General features: G+C 43.4%; 1 protein-coding gene across 1 annotated transcript in view; it reads left to right on the top strand.

The window, feature by feature from the left end:
• The window catches only part of CACNG6 (calcium voltage-gated channel auxiliary subunit gamma 6), a 127,500-nt gene extending 118,944 nt beyond the window's left edge, over window positions 1-8,556 (top strand). The window contains exons 3-4 of the mRNA XM_083162588.1: window positions 663-800; window positions 3,643-8,556. Of these exons, the coding sequence (XP_083018714.1) occupies window positions 663-800; window positions 3,643-3,869 (365 nt within the window). The 3' untranslated portion in view covers window positions 3,870-8,556. The remainder of the gene's footprint in view (window positions 1-662; window positions 801-3,642) is intronic.
• Window positions 8,557-14,745: the final 6,189 nt, after the last annotated feature.

The raw sequence follows: 14,745 nt of genomic DNA, 5'->3' as shown, positions 1-14,745 counted from the left end.
TATATATATATATATATATATATATATATATATATATATATATATATATATATAGTGCGGCAGCACATGAGAGTAATGTGGAGGATCTAGACCAGGTTTTGGAGCAGTAGCAGAAGCCAGGTGTGTAATCAGCAACACCTGTGATTTCCTGACATAAGTGTTTCCCCGGCAAAGTGCAAATACTCTTGATGGGGGATTAGCTGCCCAAGTGATAGGCATACTCTGATGGAGAAGGATCTCGTTTGTTTATGGCTTAATGTCTTGAAAAAGGTCTGAGATTCAGACCGGAACTTTGACCAACGTCTATTGCCATTATGCTTTAATAAATACGTAAGCTTTTTTACTCTGCAAAATGGTGAGTGCCCTCCTGCTATCCATATCTGTGGTACTTTGGTTGCCTTGGAGTTGAGCACAAGTTATGTTTCAGGGTTGTTAGATGTGAACTCTTATATTTGCCCCCAGATAGAGTACTCTGGCAATGCAGACTCTGACAACATGGATCAATGTGTTAATTGTTATTTGAGAGAATCATACATTGTTTTTGAATAGTACACATTTATATCCATCCCGGAGGCCTTTCTTGTACGCAATCTTAGTAGATGATGTAAAAATGTATTCATATATTTTGTAGTGTGATGTTAATTTATATTTCCCTTCCACAGATCTAAATATTACTGCAGCTGTTCTATCTCTGCTGAGCATCACTCTAATGGTAATGGGATCAATCTGTATTACTATGGTTCTGAGCAAAGGTGTAGAGTTCCTCTTGAAGCCTGCATCATTCTTTTTTATTCTCTCTGGTAAGGAATTGATATAGTATTCATTTATATGCATTCTACTTAAGGCAGTTGTTAATAATAGGATGCTTGAATACTACAGTATGTCTTGTGTCTCTGTTCAACAAAAACTAATACCCCTTTCACACCAGAAGCAAATTACCGGGTTAAAGCCTTTCAACCTGGGAATTTGCTAAAAAAAACCTGGGTTTTTCATTGGTGTGAAAGGGTCAACACAGGTCTAAAATGTCGGCTCACGGACCCTGTTCAAGATCAGGGTTGGAGTGCCGGGATTTAAGACCTGGGATTTACGGGTGATAGGAATTGGGGTCAGGTCGGTATGAAATGGGTTTGATACTACCCCTATAGATGACAACGGCCCTTATTCTGATCTGATATGAGTACAAATTTGTTCTCAAAATGGGCAAAACCATGTTGCTCTGCAGGTGGGGCAGATGTAACATGTGCAAAGGGAGTTAAATTTGGGTGAGGTGTGTTGAATCTAAATTGTAGTGTAAAAATAATGCAGCCAGTATTTACCCTGCACAGAAGCAAAATAACTCACACAAATCTAACTCTCTCACTCTCTATAAATGTTACATCAGTACTTGTTTCCTAGCACGGCCACACCGATTTGCATTGGGGTGATCGTGTCGGAAAAATCGCGTCGGTCGTATCGCATGCGACCAAATCGCATGCGACCAAATCGCATGCGAAGCGACCGACGCGACCGACCCAATTTTTACATTGAATCAAATTTGAATAGGGTCCCTGGGACCCTATTTTACATTGGATTCAATGTAAAGTTTTCCCCAGACCCCCAATTTAACCCCCTGAACGCCACCCCACGTTTGACGCCAACCCAAAGCATGGCGAGCGCAGCGAGGCCACGAGGGGCGGCGTTGCGCGTCCTCCGACCTTTTCATACCCCTACTATCCACGTCGGCGTGGAGTTGAGAATATAAAGTGTGGCGAGCGCAGCGAGCCACCGAGCCCGAAGCATGGCGAGCGCACGCGTATAACTTCACAGGTATACGCGTGAAGTTATACTCGCGGGTATACGCGTGAAGTATACTCGCGGGTATACGCGTGAAGTTATACTCGCGGGGCGCGCTGCGCTCGCCACGCTTCGGGCTCGGTGGCTCGCTGCGCTCGCCACTTTTTATATTCTCAACTCCACGCCGACGTGGATAGTAGGGGTATGAAAAGGTCGGAGGACTCGCACCGACGCCTCTCGCGGGCTCGCTGCGCTCGCCACGCTTCGGGTTGGCGTCAATCATGGGGTGACACTCACAATGGGGTTGTGTTACTTTTACACCATGACGGGGCCATATACAATGTGAAATGGGTCATATTGGCCCATTTCACATTGTTTCCTATGTGAGATGGACTTAATCAAGTCCATCTCATCTTGTGCCATTATAATGGCACAAGACTGACGCGATGCTCCCGATTTCAATGTTAAAAATATTTTAACATTGAAGCCTATGGCAAAATCGCGGGCATCGCGTCGGTCGCGTCGGGGGCCATGTTAATGCACGCGACCGACGCGATGCCCGCAATTTTGCCTTTGCCGGCAAAATGGACCTGATTTCAAAGGAAATCGGGTCCATCGCGGGCATCGTGTACCTTAACTTAAAGGTACACGATGCCCGCGATTGTGGCCGTGCTAGGAAATAAGTACCGTTACATCTGCCCCATCTGCAGTGCACATGGATTTGCCCATTTTAAGAACAAATTTGTACTGCGATCAGATCTGAATAAGGACCAATGTCAATGCATTTATTTAAAATACATATAGCTAATAAAATAATTAAAAATGGTTATAACACACTCATGGAGCAGTACTATGTGCTCCCAATAAGAACAAGTACATGCCATTAAATAAAATGTAATTTTTCTACTCCAGTATGAAATGAGCCCATTGCTTATCGGCAGTGGTGCCAAGAGGGGGGGTACTAATTACCCAGCCCCAGGTCTGAAGTAGAGGCACAGTGGGTCCCCCATTACCTGGCAGCAACAGATGCTTTTCAACCCAAAACGTGCTGATGTGTACTGGGATGCAGTGTGGCCCGGAAAGGTGCCTAAAATACTATGGGGCCCGATTTAGACCCTGTTCGCATAGATCCAAATTCGGCACCGTCCCCGATGGCGGTGTCCTGCGCAATTTAAAATTCGCTGGGACACTCTCTGTCTGATTGACAGGTAGGTGGTGGGCACCCACAAAAATTCATGGGTGCGACCCATAAAATGTAGGCGTGGCCCTGTGTGGTTGGGGCGTGTGGCTAAAGTCACATGATGTCAGTGCCTTCAAACCGGCCATCAGCGTTCATCTAAAAAGTCAGTCCTGACTTACTTTTTAGAGGGAACAGAGGAAAAAGCATTCAATGGTGAGTAACCATCGAATGATTTTTTTTTCTGCGCGGACGAGGGGATCCGCACAGCGTGGGGTTTATACACAGCCCAGCAAGTACTTCTGGCTTGGGCCCTGTGTTGTTCTGTATTTTATTCTAAGGGTGCATGGCCACACCTTATTAATAAGGCCACACCCCCTAAAAGTACCTTGGCCTTGTCAGGTTCTCTACTGGCCTGTTTATTGGTAACTAATCTTAGGTGTCACTGAGGCTGGTGACACTCTGGTGTGCACCTCATATCGGAGGCGTGTGCGGCTGAAAAGGGGGCATGACTAAAGATCAAGGGGGCGTGTCCTAGACAGGAATCCTGATTATGTCACTACGGGGGCAGGCCAGTATTACCAATAACCCTAGCCCCCAGGATTTAGTGCCGCCACTGAGGGATATCTCAATTCAGAGTGTCTAGATATGTGAAATGTGAACAAAATTAACATTTGTCTTATTCTACTCAGGTATTTTTGTCCTGATCACCATGATGATTTTCCGTCAGGCTGTCAGCTGGCTTATGGCAAGCAATCAGAACGTACAGCTAGAATACGAATACTCATGGTCAGTAGCATGTGCGGTATCAGCGGGGGCCATCTTGATATTTGGAGGAATATGTTGTTTGTTCCTGGTGTTTCCGACTTTGCCCAAAAAACCTTGGGAATACTGCATGAAGAAAGGAAGCAGTTCATAAGAAAATAAATGGAGATCGTTACTGCCTAATTACCTAGCATGTGAGCTAGAGAACGATGAACCGTGGCCCAGCAGTAAAGTCCTTTGCAAAATGAGGACAGTTGTTTGTTTACGTCATTGTCATTTTATGCACCTGATCCAGATTAACAGTCGGTATTCAGACTGAAGGAGTTGCGCCAATCGCAAAGGAAAAGGCTTCAACGGAAGGACAAGCTATTTGTATCCTCTTTCGGACTGGATGTTTCATTTTCCCCTTTGTAAATAAGCTTTATAGCATCCAGAACTAAATGTATTTTATTTTGGGTAGGGGGAGGGTTATTGTATAGAAACAATATTATTATTATTTTTGGTGTTTTATTATATTGTGTTATTAAAGGTTATTTTTATTCTGGTGAGTGTTTGCATTGACCTATAGTAATATGTCATTCATATCACAATTAATATGTATATCCATTTTGGAAAAATGACCAAGGATGCTGCTTGCAATATATGTCATAAGCCGATGGGCTTTACAAATACTTGTTTTGTACATCCAGGTCTCAATGGCTTATACACTTTCCATGATATCAACATAAAAGAATTCTAAACTTGGCTGTCACCTTTACTCCTCCTGTGTTGTTTGTGCTTTTATATGTAATCAGTGCTAATTCGCCCTTTGCTTGGTTTTGCCAGATTTGTCTTACCCTAAGCACAGTTTAAAGCTGAATTATCACCTTTTAAAAGCTGGTAGCACAGAGGCTCCTCCCTCAGTCAAAGACCTTGGGTTTCCTATGTGCAGACATTTTTCCTGAGGCTCTGCTCTTTCTATATTACAAACAAATCATTTAAATGGCAGCATAAAGGGAGTGTGAGTTTAAGGACCGATCACCCAGTCTCTTGATTATACCTTGTGATTGATCCTACAGGGTACCTCACACTACTTTCAGCCGGTGCTATATGAGCCCTCAGAAAATGGCTCACTTGAAGCTCTGACTGGGCAGCCCCTTCTCCACTGCCTTTAACTAGGTGCAGCATTAGGGCTGTCAGAATCCTTATCTCTAGAAGAAGGGCTTCTTGGTCCATGTGTGCAATGCTTACAGCAGCTGTCAGTGTACAAGCCCATGGCGGGTGACTTTCACCGCTGTAGCTCAAAATAACTTATTACCAATACATACCTCCCAACCTTGTGCCTGAAGTGGGACACAGGCGCGCGCCTGAAATTAGGGGATGTGGCTAGTTGAAAAGGGTGTGTGGCCTATACTCGCGTCTCCCCTGCTAGGCCACGCCCCTGTTTTGACGCTGTTGGGGGCATGGCCTAGAGGCTCTGTGAATAGATGCTCTGCAGGGGAATTCCCAACAGCCCGGGAATACCGGGACGATCCCACAGGAATCGTGACTGTTGGGAGGTATGTCAATATTAATTTATCTCTCTTAAGGGGCCAGATGTAAGAAGCTTTAAAAAAGTGATAAAGTGAAGCGTGTTAACCAATCATCACCTACATATCATTTTTTGGTACTTGTTTAGTTTCACGGTGGCCGATATATCGGATGTGATATCGGACGATATATCGTGCGATCTGATGCAAATTTTTACCTGTTCATAACCCCACAATCCACTACGCATGGAGCTTATATTATATAGTGAGGCGAGCGCAGCTAGCCACCGAGCCCGAATCGTGGCGAGCGGACGCGGATTACTGCACTTGCCACACTATATAAAATAAACTCCATGCGTAGTGGATAGTGGGGTTATAAACAGGTAAAAAATCTCATCGGATCGGCCGATATATCGGCCTATATCGCATCTGATATATCGGCCGCCGTGAAACTAAACAAGTACCCATTTTTCAAACCCAGTCTATAACATGGTAATTAGGAGCTGATTGGCTGGCTGTTTATCGCTTGATACATCTGGCCCAAGGTGCTTACACATTAGACGACATTTGTAACGACGTGGGCGATAACAACGAGTTCTGAATGATAGACGTTTACATTGTCCAGTGCTTCGACTGATCTTTTGAACATTCAGGAAGATATGTATGTATTGTTAACTACAGCATACTACTAGAAGTCAGTGGCGTAGCTTGGTTTGGGGCGCCCCCCCCGCCCTCCCCGCTGGCCTCCCCACCCCGGCCGCCGGTGACCCCCCCCATCGCCGCAGGCTTACCTGTCTGCGCATCCCTCTCCCCTCCTGGCTTCAATTAATAATTCTATGCAGACGGACCACGACAAAATGGCCGCCCCCATACCGCAGACAGTTTCAGAGAACTGTCTGCTTTATGGGGCAGCCATTTTATCGTGGTCCGTCTCCATAGAGTGGATTGAAGCCGGGACGCGCAGACAGGTAAGCCTGCGGGGGATGGGGGGCGGGGGCATTACTATAGCACCGCAGCCCCCCTGCGCACCCACATGCACAGAGCCTCCCTGCGACCGCGGGGGCTGCGGTGCTATAGTTACGCCACTGCTAGAAGTGACCACTGACAATCAGTGGTGGAACTTGTGAGTGGTGAGCCCAGGTGCAACATATCATTTTGGGCCCCCTCCTTTACCTCAAGAAGTGATTGCTGGTCTGGGCGGTAGTGAGCCCCTTAGTCCTCATACAATGCACCTGCTTCTCCAATGGCAGTTCTGCCTCTGCTGAAAATATCTTTTGCAAAAAACACATTGCATCATTTACAGCAGGGATGTGGAGGTTTCGGCCCTCCAGCTGTTGTTGAACTACACATCCCATCATGCCCTGCAACAGTTTTAGCATGGCTAAGTAGCAAAACTGTAACAGGGCATTCTGGGATGTGTAGTTCAACAAAAGCTGAAGGGCCGAAGGTTCCCCATGCCTGGTTTACACAGTTGTCTTGTGAGTACACATGTTAAGTTGTTTCATTAATGACTGTGAAATGAGCTCAGTTCACCTGAACACTTTTCTCTTTGAATGTTACATGTATTAAACATCAGAGTGAAGAACTTGCTGTTCTGTAGTGATTAGAGGTAATGATGCCCTGACAAGAGGCCCTGAACTGCTTTACTGGCATTAGAACTGCACGCTGAGCACTACGAAAGTGGGGGTCCAACATTTTGCAGCATTACAGTACATGCACCATGCTATAATAGACAGCATAGTCTTCAGCAGGATCCACCGTTGTCCTCTCGCCGGGTGGTTTCCTACAAGGTATAAAGCTGCTACAAGTTTGTGTTTTGAGCATTTTCCATAAAATTGTATATTTTCTGTATAAATTAAAACCACTGTAAAAAATAAATAAAGTGGGAGACTGACTCCCAATAAGAAATGATTTGCATGAAGTGTTTTGTGCTATATATATATATATATATATATATATATATATATATATATATATATATATATATATATATACAAAAAAGGGAACAGAGTGCGCTTAGAGGTGAAGGTACACAACTTTTTTCCTCAGTTATAAAATTTATTCAATAAAAGCCTACAATTCGGCTCATATAAAATACACAATACATATTGTCATTTTAACCATTGACACAATGTACAATTTTCCAATACACCAGCAGGCCCAACGCGTTTCGTCAACTACTTGACTTCATCACGGGCATTCGATGACTTGGTTGACACAGACACAGTTGCACTGTAAATAGTAAAAATACGTCAAGGAAAATATGTATCGCATTTCCAAAAATGACAAAAAATAAGAAAAGGATGGGGAGGACAATGGAGAGAGACATAATCCAATAATGATTTAAAAACCATCGAGATAAAAAATAAGCAAGCAAATATGAATATTCTTAATTAAGATCCTTACTATAATATAGCGAATTACCAGCATAACATTGTTAGAAAAAAAAAACAATATTAGAAGAAACAATGTCTTAAATCCGTCATTATTTTAGAAAAAACAACAAAGTTCCTAGACGAGTTTTATCAAAACCTGATACATTGCAATCTTCAATTGTGAAAGTGTTTTTTATATAACATACTCTAACAACAATTAATGATATACATATACCAACCAAAAAGGAAAGTAAAAAGAAAAACAAAAGGGTACCTTTATGCAGTATCTCAAAATGAATGGGTACAGAAAAAGTTTTTTTTTTTTTTTTTGCAGGAAAATATCTGAATGGAAAAAATTCACAATGCCCGGGGGTTAGAATTTTATTCCCCTTTTAATATATTGCACCGTCACCAACACCAAATACAAGTGGGCTACTGAAAAATGGTACAGTGGTGCGGACAGTTAGGTACTTTCCTTTTTATGTATATATATATATATATATATATATATATATATATATATATATATATGCAGATAGATAGTTGTGGGATTTATTGCATATAATTGCTCATTTTCGCTGGCAAATATTTGAATACAAAATGTATTTAGTGAATATTCCATCGGTTGTTATACATCTGCTTAACCTTTTTAAAAGGTATGATAAACCTCCCTCTAAAACGGCAGGGAGCCATCCAGAACTCCAGGGGCAGACTGTGCACATGTTTAAGGTTCAACCACTTAAGCGGGGTCCAACTGTATCATTACTAATTACTTTAACATTAACATTTAACTTTAGTCTTTCCCATACAATGCTTTTCAGTATAGTCTCATGTATGGCTTACTTTAAAAGTAAATAGTGTACAGACTATACGATATTGTTAACTATATGTCGGGGCAAGGGCTGCCGACAGGGGGGTGCCAGGGGTACAGCTGCCCACAGTGGCATGGCACCACCACCGCCCCCCCCCCCCCCCCGGGCGCCACCGCACAGTATCCCCCATCCGGCGGCCAGGCACGCACAATACACAGTGCAGCCTGCAGAGCGCAGAGTCTAGGATACAGAGGGGCTCGGCGGGAGCCCCAAGTCCCGAAGGGAGAAGATGTTGCGCCGCCGCCACTGCTAGTAGGTTATACTAATGGAAGGGGCGGGGTGCCGGAGTGCGAGTGCCCCCACGGTACTAGTGGCGGCCCTGGTCTGAGCTCCCAGGCAAACAATATAGTGCATACACACGGAACAATATCCTTAATGATATTGTTCAGTGATGCAACCCGATCCCCCAGTGACACCACCCTGTCCCGCACTGAACACTCTAGTCAACATTTGACTGCATAATCTGATGACGGGGGACATAGGCCCTTACTATGTTCCCTTTGTACGGAACGTTCGTTCGCACCAGGACCGTTTGGTGTATGCGAATGCACAGCTGCATTTCTTCGCATGTGTATACACCAGGTGCATGAGGCCACGGCGAACAGGCTGTTTGCCGGGTGCACGCACCCAAGACTGTGGGCGGATAGTCGCGCCCATGGGAACGCACAGCATTTCATGGTCACTTCCATGAAAATGCTGGGCGTTCCCATGGAAATCGTCCGGTGACATGAGCACCGGGGGCGGGCAGCTGGCGTCACCGGATGTCAGCTGCTTGCCCACTTCCTGCTGAATTTCCACACACATCTAAGGCTACCTCAGAGTAACCTAAGATGTGCGTGGGCCTTCCGCATCATTCCATGGTCGGCGACCATGGAATGATGTGGGTGTTCCCCCACAGCCTGCAAATGGATGGACATATAGCCATTTTCTGGCTGTATAGAACAATGGTGGGGCTTGGGGGATGGGGAGGCGAGGCAAAATTCTGGGGTGGGGCACTTGGAAATGAATGAATAAAACCATGAAGGCCCTTTAAGCAATGCTAAGCCCAGGTCAGTTGTACCCCACTCCCCAATCACCTTCTTGGCACCCTTGGCTATATCAATTTGGGGTATGGATCCCCTTGGGATGCTGCTGTGGCTGAGTGCCATAGGGTGGCACACTGTATAATATTTACAATATTTAGCATTTTTTAACACTATACATATTTTACTAATATTACACTTTCTAGCATTTTCTCATCTGCGTATCACCTTTTAACTGGATCCGGATCTGCTACTAGCGCTAGGGCTGTTGAGCCTGACTAGATGTTGGACCTGAAAGGGTCAAGCACGTCGCCCAGCACCGGCTCTCCTGTCGCCCCGTATGTCCGGGGCTTAAATTTATAAATAAAAACACTATATTACAATAATCTTAGCATTTATTTAAAGTGCATATTTTACAAACCTGCTTATTCGGAACTCCTAGTATGATCAATTTAGATGTAAGGGAAATGTAATCTTTATAATCCCTGAACATTAAATACCCTTTTAATGGTGCAGACTTCACCATAATAGAACTGCTTATGCTGCAGTAATACTAGTCGCAGCTATCCTGCGGGGTCCACACCTCACGCTGCTCAGGATGGACCCTGCAGAGAAAACAAATAGGGAATGAATGCTGCCATAGGCAGTCTCAGCACTGGAAACATGAAAAAATAAATAAAAAACAAAGAAATAAAATTTTCCCCATACAAGTGATTTGGGATTTAGATGCAGACTGACTACGGGGAGGGAATCATGTTAGAGACTGTAAGCTCTGTGCTGGCTACAGTTATAGCTATTCTGGTAACAGCTCAGCTCTGGTTACATCGAGTAGGATGGTAAACACGGCTCGTTTCCCTTAGTGAAGGCCTCGCCATGTGTGGCTCTTGTCAGTGCTTGTTTAAAATGCCAATTTTACTGTGTCAGGTGCCCGCTCGTAGACTCGGCTGCATGCAGGAGACATATTTAAGATGCAAATATCTCGTGACATATGATTAGTCAGTCACTTCAAAAGTTTATGATTCGAGCATTCAGCAACCAAATATAGACCTTGTATGGCTCATAGATCTGGATCTTAATTGCTACATAAAAAAGGACTATCTAGATTACTGGGGGGGGGGGGGGGGGTTATGAGAGAAAAAGTGGAGCAGTTGTCTATATCAACTAATCAGGGGCAAAGGACCAGATTCTCTAAGCTTCAAAAGTGATAAAATAGAGAGTTATAAACAGCCAGCCAATCAGCTCCTGCCTGATATTTTTCAAACACAGCCTGTGACATGGCAGGTAGGAGCTGATTGGCTGGCTGTTTATCACTCTCCATTTTATCACTTTTGAAGCTTAGAGAATCTGGCCCAAAGTGTCTAAACACTGCTGCTCTGCTAAGAAGAGCAGCGTGTGGCAGGGAAGACGCCCTACTACCCCACCACCACATCTGCGGACACTGCCAGACGTGGGTGGGACTGTCCAAAAAACAAGGGATGGTCCTGGCAAAAATTGTGACAGTTGGGAGGTAAGCACTGCACCCAGTGGCGTCAAGAGGGGAGAGGAAGCAGGTACTTTTTACCCAGGCCAGGGTCTGCTGGAGGGGCCTGTGTCCAGCTCCCCCATTGCAGTGTGGAGAGAGATGACAGGCTGCCGCCGCAGCGCAGTCTCTCTCCCCAGCTCAGCACATGCTGCTGTGTGCCTTTCCTCGCTCCTCCTCTCATTTATGGATATGCAGGAGTAATAACACTCAGGGTTTTAATGGCATCTAAAGCATTGTAACCGCGATGCCAGCATTATTGCATCAGTAGAACTTTGTGTACATAAACTGATAGTCAGCAAACCTCAAGACTTTTTAAAGCAGCCGTCATTAACATGGTAAAATCTGACTTTGCATTGTAAAAGATTGCCACTTTAAAAAACTGTCAGACTCGCAGGCGAACAGTTAAGGTGCATACACACTGAGCCTTTTTGCCCAGCGTGTATGCAGAGTGATGATAGGGAAAAATCAATGGGTTGAAAATCTCTCAGTGCATACACACTAAGCTATTTTCACCTGTCTAGCAGGACGCTATGGAAAGCTGTTTACCCTGTCACTCATTTGCTGATTATACCAGCAAATAAGCAGCGGTGGCCAGCGATGATGAGGGAGCGTGCATAAGCACTTAACGATCATCACACTGGGCCATGGTGGGAATTGAACCCATGACCTCAGTGATGTGAGGCAGTAATGCTAACCATTACACCGTCTGTACTGTCCCACATGTATTCCCTCTCAATTGCATACATATACTTCTGATATTAGGTAGAAAATACCAGTAGAAAATGGTGAGTGCAGATAAAAAAAATTATAGATAGGTCACAAAAATGTAACAAAATAAAAGTAATTAGAACAATAGCAAACTCAATATTAACACATGAGGACAATACTAGAACTTCGAGTGACCTGAAAATGATAGATCATTCTGTGTCTGATCTTGTTCTACATCAATAAAAACTATTACACATGTCCTAATAGCAGCCTGAAGAAGAACAGACAAAGGTAAATTGTAAATACCAACATTATTGCCTCTTATACGACAGATAGATAGATAGATAGATAGATAGATAGATAGATAGATAGATATAGATATACAGTTGTGCTCATAAGTTTACATACCTCAGAGAATATAAATGACGACTCACAAACTTTTCTTTCACTCATGGTTAGTGGTTGGGTGAAGCCATTTATTGTCAAATAACTGTGTTTCCTCTTTTTAAATCATAATGACAACAGAAACTACCCATTTTTGTTGGTCTACCTGACTACTGTGATTTGGTTTCCACAGAATCCCTCATTTTCCACTTCTTAAATTAGAGTTTGAACACCGCTGATTGGCATTCTCAATTGCTTGGATATCTTTTTATCTCCCTTTCCTGTTTTATAAAGTCCAATTACCTTTTCCCGCAGATCCTTTGACAATTCTTTTGCTTTCCCCATGACTCAGAATCCAGACACATCAGTGCAGCACTGGATGAAAGATGCAAGGGTCTTTCAGGAGACCAGAAACTCGCTGACCTTTTATACACACACACACACACACACACACACACACACACACACACACACACACACAAACACTGATTACAAGTAAACAGATCACAGGTGAGGATGGTTACCTTTAGAAGCCATTCAAACCCGTTTGTGTCAACTTGTGTGCATGTTATCAGGCCAAAATCTCCAGGGTATGTGTACTTTTGATCAGGTTCATTTGGATGCATCAGAAATGATGGGACCTCAACAATAAAATGTAAAAAGCGGTTTATATACAGCATTATTTTATAGTTGTATTTTTTATAATGCAACAATAAATCAACACATCCGAGGCCTTTGAAGTTCTCAAGTGTTCATTGTAGACTAAACTCTATACATGGGATTTTATGCTTTTTTTTTATGGAAATATCATAAATCAAAATACTAAAATGATTACCCTTGTGCCAGAAATATGTGTAAAATGTTATTATAAATATTGTAAATATGTGTCAAACTGTATCTTCTGTTGGAAATGATTGATGATTATTTGAATGATTTAAAACCAATTTATTTCGAATGATTCTTACAAGCAGAGCAATTTAGGAGCACTGCATACATGATACCAGGCATTGTCACCTGGTTATGTAACTTATGTGACGCATGTATTTGTCATAATATACAATATTAAATTATTTCAAATTTAAAAAAAAGTATTTAGCTGCATGTCTGTGTTACCCTTGTGTACTTGTGCTCATATCGCTTGTCATAAGCTCTCCCCGTGCTGTCTATCAACAGAGTCCTTGCCCTGCAAGTTGCATCTACTGACTTCTAACGGCTAAAAATACTTCTGAAAGAATACAAACACCATCTGCTTATAAAAAGCATGGAGGAAGCATTTTCATGCTAACTGGAACCTCTTCTGACTTCTCGAGCTAAGAGTCAACGTAATTTGAGATGTAACATTGGGAGTAGGTGAGGGGATCAGGATTGGTTTCTGAAAACTTGAGCCAGTGGACCTAGGAACACTTACGGGAGCTGAGCAGGATGCTGCTTTGGGCACAGAGTTTGTTAGCAGAAAGGGTGTTGCTAGGCAACCGTGCTTATATTTTACAGACTGAATCGCAGGAAAGGTGTATTAACTTCTTATATGTGGTGCTATATGATGTACAGTAGTATTACCGGCTGGAAATATATTAGTTGTTTCTTAGAGTAAATAAAACATTTTAAATAATAAAAAAAAGTTAATTATGTTTTATTCTGTACAATGTCAAATTGTGGTATTATAGGGCTGATTCTTATCGACTTGGCCCCCAACCATTGAACGATTTACCCTTCCTTCGCAAATAAAAGTCAGTAGAGATTGGCTTTTATTTGCGGCCCCCGGGACGAAGACAGGGCGGGTAGTTGATGTCACATGACACACTTCGTTCAGCCCTATATCCTGTATCCGTATTCTGCTGTAGGTCTATGTTTGTACACTCATCTCACCAGTTACACCTGTTTTCAATCCTGCAGCATCTTCACACCTTTTTGGAGAGAGGTGTGGCAAATTCTTATACTCTAGGGTGCCGTGATTCAAAAAAGATTGGGAACCCCTGGTCTAAAGAGTTAAGAAGTGGAGATGTACAGTAGCATTTATCAAGTACAGTACATCATACAGATGTATAAGATGTAAAATAAGATGCTGATTGGTTGCTATGGGCAACTGTTCCGCCTACACACTTATTCACTCTTTAGAAACCTTTATATATTTCTGTAAAGGGCAATATATAACATTGAAATCTCACTTCTCTATGGCACTCCTCAACATGCGGCCCTTCAGGTCATACTAGTTTACTCTCTCAGATGTTGTGGGAGGCTCGCAATTTTTCGGATAATCCCCAGCACACCTGGAATTGTGGCAGCTCTCCCACATACTACTCACTTCCTAGTGGAACAGACAGTCGGGGGAAATTATTAGCGGGAATGTTGCATTTTAGCTCCGCCTATTCCATATGGAACTTCAAATCTCTGTATTTTTGGTACTTGTGTATAATCACGGCGCCCATACCTGCGGATCGCATGCCATATCGTATACCAAATTGTATGCAAATCGTATGCGATTTGCATACGATTTGCAAACGATTCGATCTGCGGTGCGATTTAGCATACCACCACTGTCCATGTCAGCCCGAAGCGTGGCGAGTGCAGCGAGGCCCGCGAGAGGACGCGGTATGCGTCCTCCCGACCTGTTCATACCCCCACTATCCGCGTGGAGTTGA

Source organism: Crinia signifera, chromosome 19 (assembly GCF_055691185.1).
Source record: "Crinia signifera chromosome 19, ASM5569118v1, whole genome shotgun sequence".
NCBI classification, from domain to species: domain Eukaryota; kingdom Metazoa; phylum Chordata; class Amphibia; order Anura; family Myobatrachidae; genus Crinia; species Crinia signifera.
The sequence above is the reverse complement of the archived record's forward strand: the minus strand, read 5'-3'. Positions and strand labels throughout refer to the sequence as shown.